The 20,764-nt window shown below is 36.8% G+C and overlaps 1 protein-coding gene across 7 annotated transcripts in view; it reads left to right on the forward strand.

Annotated features, from left to right (window-relative positions):
• ABL2 (ABL proto-oncogene 2, non-receptor tyrosine kinase) overlaps positions 1-20,764 on the forward strand; it is a 102,692-nt gene that overhangs the window by 50,282 nt on the left and 31,646 nt on the right. Inside the window, exon 1 of one of the 7 annotated variants that reach the window (XM_022556608.3) lies at positions 16,640-20,225. The exons of 5 other annotated variants lie outside the window; for them this stretch is intronic. In XM_022556608.3, the coding sequence (XP_022412316.2) occupies positions 20,114-20,225 (112 nt within the window). In that variant the 5' untranslated portion in view covers positions 16,640-20,113. Of the gene's footprint in view, positions 1-16,639; positions 20,226-20,764 lie in introns of those variants that run through there. One more of the 7 variants, XM_022556609.3, reaches the window with a different exon arrangement.

The following is a 20,764-nucleotide window of genomic DNA, read 5'->3' on the forward strand; positions in this document are numbered from 1 at the left end:
CAGACTGAGAAAAGAAATCTGAGATACGCTACGTGCTGTAGCTGCCTTTTGGATGGCTGCTATAAACATGAGTATATTAATGACTCTAATTAAGTTAGATATTTCTTTGTTGTAAGACTTGTTTTATTCAGTATTGTTGTGTGACATCTACTCAATCTACTTTCATGGAACATACTTTGGGAAATACTGACTTATTAGTATGTTACCCCAAATAGTGTGGCACATGATAAACACTCATTATTTGTTAAATATATAGATACATGATTTCATTTAGTTTTAAGTCTTGAAACAAGCATTTAAAAAATCATATGCTTTTAAAAAGAAATCTCTTTTTATGACTCATTCCATTTCTAAGGCAGTTCTAGGCAGTAGTTTGAACATTTGATTCCTATACCAGTACCATCAATTTCACCTCTGGGTGATAGTAGAAATGCAGATTCTCAGGTCCCACCCTAGGCCAACTGAATCAGAAACTCAAGAGTGTTTTCTCAGAGGAAAACCTGTGTTTTCCAACAGGTTCTTCAGGTAATTCTTGTGTGCACTAAGGCTGAAGAACCCACTTGGGGAATCACTCAGTTTGGGGTTTTGTTAGCAGAGGAGCAACAACTGAGAAGAGAAGATTCATATCATCTAGGTCTGACTAGGATTAACCAGAATATCTTTTTGTACTATCTACTGATGTTGAAAAACTTTATAAAACACATTAGAAAACTCATACAACAGATTGACTCATTTTATTGCCTTAGACAGTAGTTTCCAATTATGGGTTGTGAAATCAGTCCAGTGGGGAGCCACCCTAGCAGTTGAGATGGTAGAGAGGAAAAGAAAAGGGAACATAAGAATGCGTCACATGTAGTAAAAATGTTTTATGACCGTTTCATTTGTACATGTTTGTAAGCAAGGTCACACTATCACATATTTTCCTTGGATTACGGGTTGGGAGCATATAAGGTAGAGCAGAAGTGCTGTAGAGGGAGGAGCACTAGATTCAAAGTCTGAAAATGGGCTTGAGTACCACTCAGGATTTTTGTCAAAGCCCTATATATTGTAGGATTGTTGTAAAGATTAACAGTGGGGCAATTTGCCATCCAAGGGACATTTGACAACCTTTTGAGGCATTTTTGGTTTTCACAGCTGGGGATGGGGTGCTATTGGCATTTAGTGGGTAGAAGCTAGGGATGCTGCTAAACATCCTACAATGCACAGGACACCTCCCCAAAACAAAGAATTATCTGGCCCAAATGTCAGAAGTGTCATGGCTGAGAAACTCTCAATTAAATGATTCCATTAAAAAAATTGTAAATTGTCATAAAAGGTACGTGCTATTTTATTGATAATTTAAGTATTTTAGGAACACTTATGTTTCAGTATTATCTTTCAAAGGTGAATTTTTATTATAAAGTATAACATGTAAGGAAGATGAAGGAAATTGGAGCAAATCTGTATGATCTTGGATAAGTTATTTACCTGACAGGATTATTATGAGAATTAGATAGTTAGATGTGCACTAATTAGATACATACTAATATGATAATTATATATATATTTATACATGTTCCAAAAGGTTGGTATTCAATTTAAATAGTGTTTTTTAAGTTGAATTTTATTTTATTTTTTTGTGTCTAGAAAACAGTAAACAAAGCAATATTTCATTTTTAAACCATATGACCTCTTTATTTTATTTTAAAAAATACATTTATTTATTTATTTTGGCTGTGCCGGGTCTTAGTTGCGGCACGTGGGATCTTTAGTTGCCATATATGGACTTCTTAGTTGTGGCGTGTGGGCTTTTAATTGCAGCATGCATGCAGGATCTAGTTCCCTGACCAGGGATCGAACCCTGGCCCCCTGCATTGGGAGCGTGGAGTCTTACCCACTGGACCACCAGGGATATCCCTTAAACAGTGTTTTTTTAAAAAATTTTTTAAACTTCTTTATTAGAGTATAATTGCTTTACAATGGTGTGTTAGTTTCTGCTTTATAACAAGTGAATCAGCTATACATATACATATATCCCCACATCTCCTCCCTCTTGAGTCTCCCTCCCACCCTCCCTATCCCACCCCTCTAGGTGGTCACAAAGCACCGAGTTGATCTCCCTGTGCTATGCGGCTGCTTCCCACTAGCTGTCTATTTTGGTAGTATATATAAGTCCATGCCACTCCCTCATTTCGTCCCAGCTTACCCTTCCCCCTCCCTGTGTCCTCAAATCCATTCTCTACATCTGCGTCTTTATTCCTGTCCTGCTCCTAGGTTCTTCAGAACCATTTTTTTTCTTTAGATTCCATATATATGTGTTAGCATACGGTATTTGTTTTTCTCTTTCTGACTTACTTCACTCTGTATGACAGAGTAATATTCCATTATGTGCCACATCTTCTTTATCCATTCATCTGTCAGTGGACACTTAGGTTGCTTCCATGTCCTGGCTATTGTAAATAGAGCTGCAGTGAACATTGTGGTACATGACTCTTTTTGAATTATGGTTTTCTCAGGGTATATGCCCAGTAGTGGGATTGCTGGGTCATATGGTAGTTCTATTTTTAGTTTTTTAAGGAACCTCCATACTGTTCTACATAGTGGCTGTATTAATTTACATTCCCACCAACAGTGCAAGAGGGTTCCCTTTTCTCCACACCCTCTCCAGCATTTATTGTTTATAGATTTTTTGATGATGGCCATTCTGACTGGTGTGAGGTGATACCTCATTGTAGTTGTGATTTGCATTTCTCTAATGATTAATAATGTTGAGCATTCTTTCATGTGTTTGTTGGCAATCTGTATATCTTCTTAGGAGAAATGTCTGTTTAGGTCTTCTGCCCATTTTTGGATTGGGTTGTTTGTTTTTTGGATACTGAGCTGCATGAGCTGCTTGTAAATTTTGGAGATTGGTCCTTTGTCAGTTGCTTCATTTGCGAATATTTTCTCCCATTCTGAGGGTTGTCTTTTCATCTTGCTTATGGTTTCCTTTGCTGTGCAAAAGCTTTTAAGTTTCATTAGGTCCCATTTGTTTATTTTTGTTTTTTCTCCAGGAGGTGGGTCAAAAAGGATCTTGCTGTGATTTATGTCATAGAGTGTTCTGCCTATGTTTTTCTCTAAGAGTTTTATAGTGTCCAGTCTTACATTTAGGTCTTTAATCCATTTGGAGTTTATTTATTTTTTAATTAAATTTTTTTTTTTTTGCAGTACGCGGGCCTCTCACTGTTGTGGCCTCTCCCGTTGCGGAGCACAGGCTTCGGACGCACAGGCTCAGTGGCCATGGCTCACGGGCCTAGCCGCTCCGGGGCATGTGGGATCTTCCCGGACCGGGGCACGAACCTGTGTTCCCTGTATCGGCAGGCGGACTCTCAACCACTGCGCCACCAGGGAAGCTCTGGAGTTTATTTTTATGTATGGTGTTAGGGAGTGTTCTAATTTCATTCTTTTATCTGTAGCTGTCCAGTTTTCCCAGCACCACTGAAGAGGCTGTCTTTTCTCCAGTGTATATTCTTGCCTCCTTTATCAAAAATAAGGTGACCATAGGTGCGTGGGTTTTTCTCTGGGCTTTCCATCCTGTACTGTTGATCTATATTTCTGTTTTTGTGCCAGTACCATACTGTCTTGATTACTGTAGCTTTGTAGTATAGTCGGAAGTCAGGGAGCCTGATTCCTCCAGCTCTATTAAACAGTGTTTTGATAGGTAGGAATGGTGCAGAAAATAGAGTAGTTGTATAAAAAAATGATTCTGTATCAATACAAGCAGCTTCAGAGAAGCTTATATTTAAACACATTACATCAATCCAGTTCAGGTTATTTGAGAGATTAATATAATTCTATGTTAGCCAAGTATAAGAAAGTGTAGCCACCCATGGCTTTTAATCAGAATTCCAGGAAGGCTGCAAGGTAATGATATTCAGCAAAACAACTCAAAATGGCAAATTTTGAAGGGATAGGCAGAGATCCCACCATATTCTCTAGCCTCTTTCTTTTTTATTGAAGTATAGTTGATTTACAATGTTGTGTTAATTTCTGGTGTATGTCAAAGTGATTCTGTTTTTTGTATATATATGTACAGACACGTGTGTGTGTGTATATATATATATATATTCGTATATATTCTTTTCAGATTCTTTTCCATTATAGGTTATTACAAGATACTGAATATAGTTTTGTATGCTATACAGTAGAACTTTGTTGTTTATCTATTTTATATTATAGTATTGTGTATCTTTTAATCCCATGCTCCTAATGTATCTTCCCCTGCTTTCCCTGTTGGTAACTATAACTTAGTTTTCTAAATCTTTTTCTATTTTGTAAATAAGTTCATGTGTATCATTTTTTTAGATTCCACATGTGATATCATACGGTATTTGTCTTTCTCTGTCTGATTTCACGTAGTATGATAATCTCTAGGTCCATCCATATTGCTGCAAATGGCATTATTTCATTGTTTTTTATGGCTAATATTCCATTGTATATATATATATATATATATATATATATATATATATATATATATACACACACCACATCTTCTTTATCCATTCATCTGTTGATGGGCAGTTAGGTTGCTTCCATGTCTTGGCGGTTGTAAATATTGCTGCTGTGAACATTGGGGTGCCTGCATCTTTTGGAATTAGAGTTTTTGTCAGATATATGCCCAGGAGTGGCATTGCTAGGTCATATGTTAGTTCAATTTTTAGTTTTTTAAGGAACCTCCATACTGTTCTCCATAGTGGCTACACCACTTTACATTCCCACCACCATTGTAGGGGGGTTCCCTTTTCTCCACACCCTCTCCAGCATTTATTATTGGTAGACTTTTAATGATGGCCATTCTGACTGGTGTGAGTTGATACCTCATTGTAGTTTTCATTTGCATTTCTCTAGTAATTAGCAATGTTGAGCATCTTTTTATGTGCCTGTTGGCCATCAGTATGTCTTCTTTGGAGAAATATCTATTTAGATCTTTTGCCCATCTTTTGATTGTTTTTTTTTTAATATTTATTTATTCTTTTAACTTATTTGGCTGCATTGGGTCTTAGTTGTGGCATGTGGGATCCCTCGTTGTGCCAGGTGGGCTCTTTGTTGAGGCGCGTGGGCTTCTCCTTAGTTGTGACGCATGGGCCCCAGAGTGCACAGGCTCAGTAGTTGTGGCACACAGGCTCTCTTGTTGGGGCACGCTGACTCTAGAGCACTCAAGCTCAGTAGTTGTGGTGTGCAGGCTTAGTTGCCCGGCGGAATTTGGTATCTTAGTTCCCTGACCAGGGATCGAACCCATGTCCCCTGCATTGGAAGGTAGATTCTTAACCACTGGACCACCAGGGAAGTACCAGGTTGTTTGTTTATTGATATTGAGCTATATGAGCTGTTTGTATATTTTGGAAATTAATCCCTTGTCGGTTGCATTGTTTGCAAATATTTTCTCCCAGTGCATACGTTGTCTTTTTGTTTTGTTTATGGTTTCCTTTTGCTGTGCAAAAGCTTGTAAGTTTGATTAGGTCCCATTGGTTTATTTTTGCTTTTACTTCTTTTGCCTTGGGAGACTGACCTATGAAACATTACTATGATTTATGTCAGATAATGTTTACCTATGTTCTAGGAGTTTTATGGTGTCATGTCTTATATTTAAGTCTTCAAGCCATTTTGAGTTTATTTTTGTGTATGGTGTGAGCAAGAGTTCTAGCTTCACTGATTTACATGCGCCTGTTCAGTTTTCCTAACACCACTTGCTGAAGAGAACATCTTTTCTCCATTGTATATTCTTGCCTCCTTTGTCAAAGATTAATTGACCATAGGTGTGTGGGTTTATTTCTGGGCTCTCTATTCTGTTCCGTTGATCCATGTGTCTGTTTTTGTGCCAGTATCATGCTGTTTTGATTACTGTAGCTTTGTAGTATTGTCTGAAGTCTGGGAGGGTTATGCCTTCAGGTTTGTTCTTTTTCCTCAGGATTGCTTTGGCAATTCTGGGTCTTTTGTGGTTCCATGTAAATTTTAGTATTATTTGTCCTAGTTCTGTGAAAAATGTCATGGGCAACTTGATAGGGATCACATTAAATCTATAGATTGCTTTGGATAGTATGGCCATTTTAACAATATTAATTCTTCCAATCTAAGAGCATGGGATATCTTTCCATTTCTTTGAATCATCTTCATTTTCCTTTATCAGTGTTTTATATTTCTCAACATATAAGTCTTTCACCACCTTGGTCGGGTTTATTCCTGGGTATTTAATTTTTTTGATGTGATTTTAAAAGGGATTGTGTTTTTACTTCTTCTTTCTGATATTGCACTGTCAGTGTAAGGAAATGCAACTGATTTCCATATGTTAATCTTGTACCCTGCTACCTTGCTGAATTCGTTTATCAGTTCTAGTAGTTTTTTTAAATTTATTTATTTTTTATTTTTTTAGTTCTAGTAGTTTTTGTGTGGAGTCTTTAGGGTTTTCTATAGATAGTATCATGTCATCTGCATATAGTGACAGTTCTACCTCTTTCCTTCCAATCTGGATACTTTTTATTTCTTGTCTGATTGCTGTGGCTAGGACTACCAATACTACATTGAATAGAAGTGGTGAGAGTGGGCATCCTTGCCTTCTTCAAGATGTTAGCAGGAAGTCTAGCCTTTTTCTTAAATAGATTAATCTCTTAAATTCATAGGCAGAAAATCAGGAAATCACCTGAACCAGAAATCCCATCATAAACAGCTGTTGCTGATAATTTATGAAACAGTCTGTCAGTACATTTGAGGCACTGTCTTGTCTAGGACTACTTACCACTCCTTCACCAGCAAGATGTGATAATCTTCATGTGCTCTGTGACTATTACACCGTTACCTTAGTTGTGAGAAGAAAAGAGTTAGCATAGATCCCCTCTGTGAACTGGAAAATTAATTGATCTTGGACATCATGTTCTAAGGATTCCAGATTAAAGAGATTATCTGTTCTTAGAGTATGCATCTTACCCACATTAAAGTTGGATGAAACCAGCTTTCATCTGATCATCCAGTACAGTCTGATAGAAAAGGCAGAAACTTCATTGCTAAGGTCTAAAGATAGGGCTTGGTGTACATTCCTTCTAATTAGCCTTTTCATCTTCACCAACCAAATTAACTTTTTATACAGCTCTTATTTTGTATCAGACACTTTTAACATCTTTACATACAATAACATTTAATTCTTATGCCTCTTCTATAACAGTAGGTACTGTCATACTGTCCATTCTTGGTTGTGGAAACTGAGGCACAGAAATGTTAACTTGATGAAGGTCACACAGTTACTAAGTGTAGAACTAGGATTCAGATACAGGGAATCTGGCTTCAGAGTCTATGCTCTTAACTACTATGCTCTACTGCATATTTATGCTCATAACAGCTGTCTTGAAAGGCAGTTTTAATTAAATCAAATTTCATGTGCCTAACACTTCACATGTGTAAGGTACTCATTAAATCAGTCATGATATTATATATTCTTGTTAAACACAACTAGAAAGAATTCTGCAAAGCATGCCTTCAAAACGCCTCTTTTTATTTTTTTTAATAGCAGTTGTCTTTTTTTTGGCTCCTCTGGGTCTTCGGTGTGTTGCTTGCAGCGCATGGGCTCTTGGTTGTGGTGCACAGGCTTCTCTGGTTGTGGTGCATCGGCTTCTCTAGTTGTGGCGCGTGGGCTTAGTTGCCCCGTGGCACGTGGGATCTTAGTTCACCGGCCAGGGATCAAACCTGTGTCCCCTGCATTGAAAGGTGGATTCTTAACCACTGGACCACCAGGGAAGTCCCTAAAACATCTCTTTTTAAAAGCTAGAAATTATATATCTAAATAGGAATGCTTTAGAAAAATTTCCCCACATAATAAGGAGTTATTTTGAGATGATCATATGTTTTTTTCCATTTAGTCTATTAACTTGGTGTATTGCATTGATTGAATTTTAAAATATTTATTTATTTATTTATTTTTGGCTGCGTAGGGTCTTTGTTGCTGTGTGCGGGCCGTCTCTAATTGCGCGAGTGGGGGCTACTCTTCATTGCGGTGTGCGGGCTTCTCATTGCGGTGGCTTCTCTTGTTGTGGAGCGTGGGCTCTAGGCACGCGTGCTTCAGTAGTTGTGGCTCGTGGGCTCTAGAGTGCAGGCTCAGTAGTTGTGGCACACGGGCTTAGTTGCTGCATGGCATGTGGGATCTTCCTGGACCACAGAGCTCGAACTTGTGTCCCCTGCATTGGCAGGTGGATTTTTAAACACTGTGCCACTAGGGAAGTCCCGCATTATTTGATTTTTGTATGTCGAATCAACCTTACATTCCTGGGATAATTCCCACTTGGTATGGTGTATAGTCGTTTTAATATGCTCCTGCATTTGGTTGGCTAGTAATTTATTGGGGATTTCTGCATCTGTATTTATAAGATGTATTGATCTGTAGTATTCTTGTGGTATCTTTTTCTGGCTTTATCTTTTCTTTTTTCCTCCTTCATCATGGAAAAGACCTTGTTTTACTCAGCCATTTCCACCTTAGGTCAGAGGTCAGTTTTACTGCATGAGTACAGAAAGCCAAACAATCAGCTGATTGTGGAAGTCCATAAAACATTCTGGTTTAGGCAGTTCAGGGCACGTGATCTTTGGCATAGGAGAATATTTAATAAAATGCATATGACTTTGTAATACTATCATGGTTCTGTTGTGCCATGCTGTAAATAGGGTGGCTTTGTTTTCAGAGTTATTTATTTATTTTTATTGTCCTATTTATTTATTTATGTTTTCAGAGTTATTAATTGCCCACAATTTCAAGGCTTATAAATGTTAGAGGCAGAATTTCAAATCTTACTCCAAAATTGTCTCTGGTTATAGTTATAAATTAAAATAAAAAATACATATAGTTTGCATTATGTGGTCTATCTGAAAAAAGGGATAATATTATATTTTTATCATTGTTAAGATGAGGATTAGTGGTAATAGATAATAGTGCTTGGTAATAGATGTAAGTGCTTGGCTTGATACAAGTACTCAGCAACTGTTATATGTTAATTTTCTCCCATTCTCTGTCTTCTAAATTGCTCCTAAATGATATGGTGCTCAAAAGTCCAGAATTTAAGTTTTGTTCCTGTGGGGTTAATATAACATTGCTTTTTTCAACCTCTTAACTTATTCTTCCCTGTCCCTTATTTCTTTTCCTCACAGTCTGGCTTAGCATTTAGGAAGAGTTTTGATATCTGATTTACATTCTTCCTCAGTCTGTCCTGTAAATGTTATTAGTGAGCACAGTATTCTGCCCTTCCATCATCAAGATAGAATCAGTGGAAATGTAGCAAAACTGAAAGGGGAAATTGAAATTTGTAACACTTTAAATGCACAAAGCCACTGCTCTCTTGATCTGGGCCCAGATATCCTGATGAAGAAATTCTACTAGCTCCTGCTCTTAAGGATTCTGTATTTTTATCTTTTGGATACCTCTAAAGTATTCTTTTTTCCTCCTTTCCTCCCTCCTCCCTTTTCCTCCCCTTTCTTCCCTTTTCACCTACAACTCTCACCTGGATATTTGAACTAGTGACCTGGAAAGACATTATTGGCAGTGGTGGTGGTGTTAAAGCAGAGTTTTTTTGCTGCCCTGTATGATTTTACCCCACATCATAAATTAAGCCAGTGATAATAGTGAACTTTGAGTCATAGTACACAGTTACATAATACATAGTATTTATGTAGTACTTATAGTACTGTGTATTCTCAGATCTTTTAGTAAAATAACTCTGAGAGCTTTATTAACTAAGATGTATCTTTAAAATTTTTCAGTAATTTCGTAATTTCACTGGTAGTCTTGTTTTAAGCTGGAGAGAAGTACAGAGTTTAGCAATGAAATTATACGGATTGAATACTGAGCATGTTTTTATAGATTATTTGAAGAAATATATATATATATTATTTTGAGCCCTAGACCAAAAGAATTTTGTAATTTGAAGTATGTTTTCTTTCCTTCTTACCTCTAACACTCGTGCTGTAGGGAAGGTTCTATTGCTTTGGACAGCCATTGCTGCTGAAATAAGGGTAATGAATCAGGTCTTTGTTTCTTTTAGTTAAGTCCATTGGAAATATCTGAATTCAGCCAGCAGGAAATAGCTTGCAGCCAGGACCCAAGTATAGAGAGTGTAGTATGTACACATACACATGCCTCTTCATAGACATTGGAAAACTAGCTCCACCAGTCGGAAACAGGAAAGACCAGCTTTTTTGATTTTTAGCATCACATGAAAGGATTATGTTACTAAATTATCTGCAGGGCAGTGACAGGTGTCCTAGAGGGTAAGGTTAGAGGACCTTCAGAACTATAAGAAATATTTCCTAATGAATGCCCACATACACAGTATTTTTTTGTTTGAGATGTTTGTGAGATGAGCCGTACATTAAGGGAAGCCTTTTGTTCGGCTTATTCTTTCATATTTGAGGACAAATCAAAAGTAAAGACACAGTGTTTTGTTTTGGTCTAAATAAGATTCTTCAAAGAAGAGATGAAAGTTGTCAGTTAAAGAAAGGTTATATTTTTGGATGCATTCTGAGTTCGGGCATGACCTACACAAATTTTTAAAACTCTTCTGAGTCATTGTGCCTTAACTCTGGAAAAATTTGTAATTACTCTGCTGCTGGGAGTAAATTCCAGCAGTTTCCAGTTTCCTTTGATGGAATCCATTGGTTGGTGAGCACATGTATATCATTCTGATTAGTCTCTTAGGTTTGACTCTTAAATGTCATCCTATGTATGGACAGATGAATCAAGTTCATTCCACTTGGGGAGTCTGGCTGTCTTAAAATTCTTCTCTAGAAGGTAAGAAGAAAACATTTCCCAGTAGTTGTTTTTGTACCGCTCTCTATTGAGGCAGCCTTGAATAGCGAAAGGAGCATGGGATTTGGAGTTATACATGACCTATGGTTTTGAATCCTGGCTTCACCAACTAGCTCTGGAGCTTGAATAAAATACTTAGCATTTCTGAGCATTTGTACATTGGTGATAATAAAGCCTGTCCTTCAGGGCTATAGTTAATAATATTATAATTTGTAATATATCAATTAAAGTGTGTAAAGTGCCTGGTTTATATGTGCTCCATAAGTGGTAGCTATTATTATAATCAAAGTGTAGAGAGAGCTAAAATCGCTTTGAGTCATTTTTAATTTGCATGGAAAACTCATGCTGGCAGAGTTTTGTGAACACTAATTAAAAAATACTGAGTGCCTACTATGTGCAAGGTACAGTGATTAGTATAGAGGAAAATTAGTGATCACGTTGTTGAAGGCAAACAGCTATCTGTTTAAATAATCTTATCTGCAAATGGCTGGGTGACTCTTTCCCAAATGCAAATATTTTAATACTATCTCACGACAACTATACCTTCAAAAAGAGGGCAAATGATAGTGTGAGAAATAATGAGAAGGGGGTGCTATTAGAGGATGATATTAAATAATTCTCTTAGAGACAGCACAGTCCCTAAGTTCCCCTTACATCGCTCCTTTAAACAGGATTCTCTTTCAAGAATGACATATGCACATGGAACTAATAAGCAAGGCAGGATACACTTTGTTATTAGAAGGAGTTTTTGCTTCAAGCCTATTGAAGAAATATAGTTAGCTAGGACCAAGTTATAGATCTTACCTCTTTTGTTGCATGAAAAGACCATACCTTCTAAAAAGAAGCAGGAGAAAAACACAGTAGACAGAGAAAATGTGGCCCAGTCAACATCTCTGAATATAATAAATTATAGCAAGTTCTCCATTTCCTTGAGGGTGGAGTTGAAAGTCAAGATTCTAATTCAGTTTTGTGAGGAGAATAAAGATATGCGAATGGCGAGGAGACATCAACTTCTCTTTTCATGGAGACCAATACATAATTAAGTATGGCATTTGAAAATAATCAAAATTATAAGCTCATTACAATAAATTTCTGAAATATTCAGACTTTGAAAACTTTGCTATTTGATTTTGGGAACATGTGAGGACTATTTTTACTTTTGGGCAGTTGATACTTTGGCCACAAAACGGGTAAAATACTTTAGGAATAGATTATAACATGTTTCATTTTAAATTTTGTTCATCCTTGAAAGTTAAAATTGTTTATGCTTTATAAAGATATAAAAACTACTTACCTATTGATAAAGTTGCTTTGAATTTCTTTCTAAAAAGCATATTGCTTTTATAAATTTTGGATCTTAGGAATCTGAATATGTAGAACAAAAATCTAAATGAAATAAATAAAATTTGCACATGTCCCAAACAAATCTATGAACTAAATTCTTTCTGTTGCCAAGTTCCAAATCTTAAATTATAGGAATTGGTAGATTATATGTTAATTTTAATCTCAAGGCTAAAAATTGATGTAAGAGTATGTGTTAGAGAACATATTTAAGAACAAGATAAGAAAGAGACTGGTTATAAATGTATGAAAAATATTATCAGTAGTTATTTCTGAGTGATGGGATCCTGATTGCTTTTAATTGTCTTCCTTCCTGTGTGTTTTGGATTCTAGAAAATGGGCAAGTATTGCTTCTATAATTAGGAAAAAATGATATGTCAAAAGATATTAAATACATATTTTAGGAAAATTAATGAGTAAGGCATATAATTTGCAAATATTTTCTCCCATTTATAGCTTATCTTTTCATGCTCCTAACAGTATCTTTCAGAGAACAAAAGTCTGGTTTTGCTTGTTTTTTTTCACCTTTTATGCCTTATTAAAAACTTTATTGGGACTTCCCTGGTGGTGCAGTGGTTAAGAATCCGCCTGTCAATGCAGGGGACATGGGTTTGATACCTGGTCTGAGAAGATCCCACATGCTGTGGAGCAACTAAGCCTGTGTGCCACAACTACTGAGCCTGTGCTCTAGAGCCCGTGAGCCACAACTACTGAAGCCTGCTCACCTAGAGCCAGAGCTCCTCAACGAGAGAGGTCACCGCAGTGAGAAGCCCGCACTCCGCAATGAAGAGTAGCCCCCGCTCTCTGCAACTAGAGAAAGCCAATGGGCAGCAACAAAGACCCAATGCAGCCAAAAATAAATTTATTTTAAAAAAAAGAACAACTTTATTGACTTTTTTCTTTTTCTTTTTTTTTTCCTTTGTGTAAATGAGAGTTTATTGACGAAGACAACGTCAAGCTTCCCCAACTGCCACCCTACCCAAGAACAGATCCCAACAATAAAAGAACAGTAAGCATTCTTAGGGCAATACTTGCGCCCCCCTCCCCAACTCCAGAGTTCCAAGGTTCACAACACAGGCACACGAAACTCAGGCAAGGACAGACACTTAGGGAATCTCTGACCAGCAAGAGTTCTGGGTGTGTGTGGGCTTCCCTTTCCCTTTGTAAGACACCAGCTGATGTTATAAAGACATATTGAGGCAGAGGAAAGGGGAATGCAGGGCAGTCTCCACTCTGTTCCGCAGTTCGTTCCCCAGTTCGGCCAAGCTTGAAATGAGCCCAAAGGGAAGCTGTGATGGAGGCAACAGGCTGTGTCTCTTTAGGAGAGAGGTCCTTTTCCATGGAGCAGAATCCCTCCCTAACTGCTCAGGGGCAAACTGGGATGCAGCCTCTCCAAGGAGTGAAGAGTTCACAATTGGCTCAAAAACTTTATTGACTTATGATTTACATTCTATAAAACTTATATTTTAAAAGATGTACAATTCAGTGATTTTTAAAAAATGTACATAGTTATGCAGCCGTCACTACAATATAGTTGTTAAAACATTTCCATCACCCATAACATCCCTTGTACTAGTTTGTAGTCAGTCAGCATTCCTAACCCAGTCCCAGGTAACCACTAATCTCCTTTTCTCTACATATGCTCTTTTTGGAGATTTCATATGAATGGAGTCATGCAATATGTAGACTTTTAATCTGGCTTCTTTCATATAGCATAATGTTTTTAATGTTCTATGGAGATATAGATCCACATATCATAAAATTCACCCATTTAAAGTGTATAATTCAGTGGTTTTTAGTATATCCACAGAGTTCATCAACCATCAGTACAATCTAATCTTAGAACATTTTTATAAGGCCCCCAAAGAAACCTTGTAGCCATTAGCAGTCATTCCATATTCCTCCCCACACCCCCAGTCCTAGGTTACCACTAATCTACTTTCTGTCTCAATGGATTTACCAATTCTAGACATTTCATCTGAATGGAATCACAGAATATATGTTCATTTTGACTGGCTTCTCTTACTTGGCTTAATGTTTTCAAGGTTCATCTATGTTATAGCATGTATCAGTACTTCATTCCTCTTTATTGCTGAGTAACTTTATCCATTCATTAATTGATGGACATTTTGTTGTTTCCACTTTTGGGTGTTATGAGTAATGCTGTGAATGTTCATGTACAGGTTTTTGTGTGGACATACGTTTTCATCCTTTTATTTTTAACCTACTTATGTGATTATATTTGGTTTTTGTTTTGTTTTGTTTTGTTTTGTTTTGCGGTACACGGGCCTCTCACTGCTGTGGCCCTCTCCTGTTGCAGAGCACAGGCTCCGGATGTGCAGGCTCAGCGGCCATGGCTCACGGGCCCAGCCGCCCGGTGGCACGTGGGATCCTCCCGGACCGGGGCACGAACCCGTGTCCCCTGCATCAGCAGGCAGACCCTCAACCACTGCACCACCAGGGAAGCCCCTGTGATTATATTTGAAATGAGTTTCTATTAGATAGCCTATAGTTGGATCATATATCTGCCATATGTCTGTGTTTAGGCCATTGTCTTTTAATGTAGTTATAAATATGTGGATTTAGGTCTACCATTTTATTGTATTTTTTATTTTTTTTAACATCTTTATTGGGGTATAATTGCTTTACAATGGTGTGTTAGTTTCTGCTTTATAACAAAGTGAATCAGTTATACATATACATATGTTCCCATATCTCTCCCCTCTTGCGTCTCCCTCCCTCCCACCCTCCCTATCCCACCCCTCCAGGCGGTCACAAAGCACCGAGCTGATCTCCCTGTGCTATGCGGCTGCTTCCCACTAGCTATATACCTTACGTTTGTTAGTGTGTATATGTCCATGCCTCTCTCTCGCTTTGTCACAGCTCACCCTTCCCCCTCCCCATATCCTCAAGTCCGTTCTCCAGTAGGCCTGTGTCTTTATTCCTGTCTTACCCCTAGGTTCTTCATGACATTTTTTTCCCTTAAATTCCATATATATGTGTTAGCATACGGTATTTGTCTTTCTCTTCCTGACTTCACTCTGTATGACAGACTCTAGGTCTATCCACCTCATTACAAATAGCTCAATTTCGTTTCCTTTTATGGGTGAGTAATATTCCATTGTATATATGTGCCACATCTTTATCCATTCATCTGATGATGGACACTTAGGTTGTTTCCATCTCTGGGCTCTTGTAAATAGAGCTGCAATGAACATTTTGGTACATGACTCTTTTTGAATTTTGGTTTTCTCAGGGTATATGCCCAGTAGTGGGATTGCTGGGTCATATGGTAGTTCTATTTGTAGTTTTTAAGGAACCTCCATACTGTTCTCCATAGTGGCTGTACCAATTCACATTCCCACCAGCAGTGTAAGAGTGTTCCCTTTTCTCCACACCCTCCCCAGCATTTATTGTTTCTAGATTTTTTGATGATGGCCATTCTGACTGGTGTGAGATGATATCTCATTGTAGTTTTGATTTGCATTTCTCTAATGATAATGATGTTGCGCATTCTTTCATGTGTTTGTTGGCAGTCTGTATATATTCTTTGGATAAATGTCTATTTAGGTCTTCTGCCCATTTTTGGATTGGGTTGTTTGTTTTTTTGTTATTGAGCTGCATGAGCTGCTTGTAAATTTTGGAAATTAATCCTTTGTCAGTTGCTTCATTTGCAAATATTTTCTTCCATTCTGAGGGTTGTCTTTTGGTCTTGTTTATGGTTTCCTTTGCTGTACAAAAGCTTTGAAGTTTCATTAGGTCCCATTTGTTTATTTTTGTTTTTATTTCCATTTCTCTAGGAGGTGGGTCAAAAAGGATCTTGCTGTGATTTATGTCATAGAGTGTTCTGCCTATGTTTTCCTCTAAGAGTTTGATAGTTTCTGGCCTTACATTTAGGTCTTTAATCCATTTTGAGCTTATTTTTGTGTATGGTGTTAGGGAGTGATCTAATCTCATACTTTTACATGTACCTGTCCAGTTTTCCCAGCACCACTTATTGAAGAGGCTGTCCTTTCTCCACTGTACATTCCTGCCTCCTTTATCAAAGATAAGGTGATCATATGTGCGTGGGTTTATCTCTGGGCTTTCTATCCTGTTCCATTGATCTATCTTTCTGTTTTTGTGCCAGTACCATACTGTCTTGATTACTGTAGCTTTGTAGTATAGTCTGAAGTCAGGGAGCCTGATTCCTCCAGCTCCGTTTTTCGTTCTCAAGATTGCTTTGGCTCTTTGGGGTCTTTTGTGCTTCCATACAAATTGTGAAATTTTTTGTTCTAGTTCTGTGAAAAATGCCAGTGGTCGTTTGATAGGGATTGCATTGAATCTGTAGATTGCTTTGGGTAGTAGAGTCATTTTCACAATGTTGATTCTTCCAATCCAAGAACATGGTATATCTCTCCATCTATTTGTATCATCTTTAATTTCTTTCATCAGCGTCTTATAATTTTCTGCATACAGGTCTTTTGTCTCCTTAGGTAGGTTTATTCCTAGATATTTTATTCTTTTTGTTGCAGTGGTAAATGGGAGTGTTTTCTTGATTTCACTTTCAGATTTTTCATCATTAGTGTATAGGAATGCCAGAGATTTCTGTGCATTAATTTTGTATCCTGCTACTTTACCAAATTCATTGATTAGCTCTAGTAGTTTTCTGGTAGCATCTTTAGGATTCTCTATGTATATAGTATCATGTCATCTGCAAACAGTGACAGCTTTACTTCTTCTTTTCTGATTTGGATTCCTTTTATTTCCTTTTCTTCTCTGATTGCTGTGGCTAAAACTTCCAAAACTATGTTGAATAAGAGTGGTGAGAGTGGGCAACCTTGTCTCGTTCCTGATCTTAGTGGAAATGCTTTCAGTTTTTCACCATTGAGGATGATGTTGGCTGTGGGTTTGTCATATATGGCCTTTATTATGTTGAGGACACGCTGCTATATTTAAAATGGATAACCAACAAGGCCCTACTTACTGTATAGCACAGGGAACTCTGCTCAGTGTTACGTAGCAGCCTGGATTGGAGGGGAGTCTGGGGGAAAATGGACACATGTATATGTATGGCTGCGTTGTTCTGCTGTGCACCTGCAACTATCACAACATTGTTAATCGACTATACTCCAGTATAAAATAAAAAGTCTAACAAAACAGTTTTACTTAAGAATTTCCTTGATTAAGCAGTAAAAGTGATTAATTTTATAAAAATCTTGATTCTCAGGTACATGTCTTTTTAGTATTCTATGTGACAAAATGGAAAGTATGCATAAAGTACTTCTGCTGCTTGCCAAAATATTGTGGCTGTTTTTAGAGAGAGCCATGTGCAATTTTTGTGTGTTTTGAGCTGAACTGGCTGTTTTTTTCATGGAACACTATTTTCACTTGAAAGATTGAACAAGAAACTATTCAGATTTGGGATTTGGTAGACATTTTCTCAAAAATGAATGTAGTGAGTTTGCTCTTTCAAAGAAGACAGGTATTAATTGTTGGAAATGGTAGAATTTGAGCTTTTAAACAAAAATTAGAATTCAATAAAATTAGTAACCATCATTCTGATCATGACAACTTCTTAAAACTTTTGTGATGAGGTTGATGGTGATAGTAATGAATAGGATGTTTCAATGTTATATAATGAAGTATGTCAACATTTAGTGAAGCATGATTTCCAGATGATCAATGCATGATGTTAAAAAATGCAAAGTACAGAATAGACCCATTCCAAGTACAAGATAAACCAACAATTTTTTTTTTTTTTTTTTGAGGTACACAGGCCTCTCACTGTTGTGGCCTCTCCCGCTGCGGAGCACAGGCTCCGGATGCGCAGGCTCAGTGGCCATGGCTCACGGGCCCAGCCGCTCTGCGGCACGTGGGATCCTCCCAGACCGGGGCACGAACCCGTGTCCCCTGCAACGGCAGGCAGACTCTCAACCACTGCGCCACCAGGGAAGCCCTCCAACAAATTTTAATTTGACAGATTATGAAAATTTTGTCTGTGTGGTTTCAGATTTCAATTTACAGTTAACCTTTGTTGAGTTTTGGTGTGGTATCAAAGAAGAATATCCATAATAATCTGAAAGAATGTTAAAATATACCTTCCTTTTATACCTCCATATCTGTGTGCAATAAGATTTTCATATACTTAAACAAAAATAACATCACAGCAGATCAAATGCAGAATGAAGATTCTACTATCTTGTTTTAAGCTAGATATTAAGAGATTTGCAAAAAATGACAATGTTACTCTTAATTATCTTTTCAAGGGTAGTTATTTTTAATAAAATATGTTAACATGAGTTTATTGTTATTTTAAAATTAATATTATAGTTTCTCAGTTTTAATTTCAAATATGATAAATAATGATAGATGTAACCCACATAACAGAGGTCTTTGGAGACGTCAGTAGTTCTTATTTTTTAATTAAAAATTTTTAATTATAAAATATACATAAAACTTACCTTTTAAACTATTTTAAGGTGTACAGTTTAGTAGCCTTAAGTACAGTCACCCATTTCCAGAACTAGAACAACTTCTAGGTATTTCACATAAGTGGAATCATACAATATTTGTCCTTCTGTGCCTGACTTATTTCACTTAGCATAATGTTTTCAAGGCCCATCTATGTTGTAGCATATATTAAAATTTTATTCGTTTTTATGGTTGAATAATATTCTGTTGTATGTACCACATTTTGTTTATTTGTTCATTCTCTCTGTACTCCTGGTAACAATATAGGAGCCTTAAAAAATGTAACTTAATTATTGGTAATTTAAATAGCAGATTTACTGATTAAATAGTAAATCATATGGTATAGAATATAGATATGTATAAAATATGAATTATGGAGCTCCTTTGCCTTTTATTTTGTGTAATTTAGGGAAGGAGAAATTCAACCCAGTATTTGAAATTCTGAGTCATTAATTTGAGGTAACCCATTAGCCATTTAACTCTTGCTTTCCCCATGATGTTAACAGTACTGGCTTCATAAAAGTTAATTTCTTTGAGTGCATAAGGTTTTTTTTAACACTGTTAATAATTACCTACATCAAAGTCATTCTTTCTTTAAGTTTACATTATAATTTTGTAACATCTTTATTGAAGGCTATTTCAGTTCTGCTATCTATAATTTTACCATTACCTTTATTGACCTGGAACCAAGCACAGTGGCTGGTACATAGTAGGTACTTAACAAATATTTCTTGAATCAATGAGTATTCTTAGGTGTACAGTAACACATTCTTGTATTATTTTTGTAGATTATACCACTAAAGTCATCCAATATTTGTAGATTTTACTAATTTCCTATAAGGTTCTTAAGTTTTATTTAACTTTGTTCCTATGTATTAACAAAGATTAGGTTTTCACTTTTAAAAGTTTTAATATTCAAAAGTTTTCAGCACTATCATGCCATGTTTTTAACCTTTATTAAGCTATAATAGAGCCAAAATTTTACTGAAGGCCATCATTTCCTGGCTTCTGTGCTTATGAATCAGACTGTAACTATTTCTTTGACTTTGGATTTGTGGTTTCGTGAACTAATTTAAGTGATGCAAAAGATGAATCTTGTTAGGGGTTTCCTCTCTTAAAAGTGTAAACACTTATTGTAAATGCATTTTCTTCAAGGAAACTTTTCTCTATAGTCTCACTTCATTATCGCTTAGGAATGGAATCCCATCTATATGTACTAATCCCTATGTGTTTTATTATTTGTTACTCATGTGTCGGTTTTTACTTATTTTTTCAAAATGTTCCAGAGGTTTTGAAGTATCTCCATTCTGACTCAGTGTTTTGCTAATTACTAGACATTTTCCTTTATGTAACTCTTCACCCACTTTGGACTTGTAAACGCTTACCCTTCCATTGGTTCCTTCTGGCTACTGAGAACATGAATGAGTGTCACATGCATATAGTATTGCTTGTCAGAGAGTGGAATTCCAAGACTTCCTCTGTACATAGATCAGTTAAACTTTTGTGCTTCTGGGCAGAGGAATGGTCTTTGGGACAGCTCTGCTTCTACCTAATTGTTATGGCAGAGATCAGGACACATCGCTTTGCTGCCTGTGCAGTGAGGCCTCAGAAACTGCTCTACCCAACTTGACAGGTATGATATAAGGGTGATAGTTTGGGGAGGGTACATAATCACAGTAAACAAGCATGAATGGAGATTTCAAAAAATTAATATTATCTACTATTATCATCTTTATTCTTGGCCAGTGAAGCTTCATGTGTTTTTTTTTTTCCTGGTATTTCATAGTAGGGCCTTAGTAAGTACCTTTTGAATGAAAGAAGAAATGAATGACATATGATATTTTGTAGTATTAAGATACATATGGCTTGATATTGAGAGCAATTGATTTATCTAACCACCTTACACAGTTTTTAAAAGAGGTGTTAAAAAGTATTAGTTTCTTAGGGACTTCCCAGGTGGTCCAGGGGTTAGGACTCTGCGCTTTCACTGCCGTGGGCCTGGGTTTGACCCCTGGTTGGGGAACTGAAATCCTGCAAGCTGTGCGGTGCAACCAAAAAGAAAAAAAAAAAAAAGTATTAGCTTCTTAGAGAATATGCAGTCAGACAATGTAGAATTCTAGCAAGATAAGTGTTTGTAAAAATGCTTGGAAATGCCTAAACTGAAATTTTTGA

The sequence above is a fragment of the Delphinapterus leucas genome, chromosome 1 (genome assembly GCF_059928025.1).
Source record: "Delphinapterus leucas isolate spDelLeu-1000000601 "Yukka" chromosome 1, BTC_Dleu_Yukka2, whole genome shotgun sequence".
Classification (NCBI taxonomy): domain Eukaryota; kingdom Metazoa; phylum Chordata; class Mammalia; order Artiodactyla; family Monodontidae; genus Delphinapterus; species Delphinapterus leucas.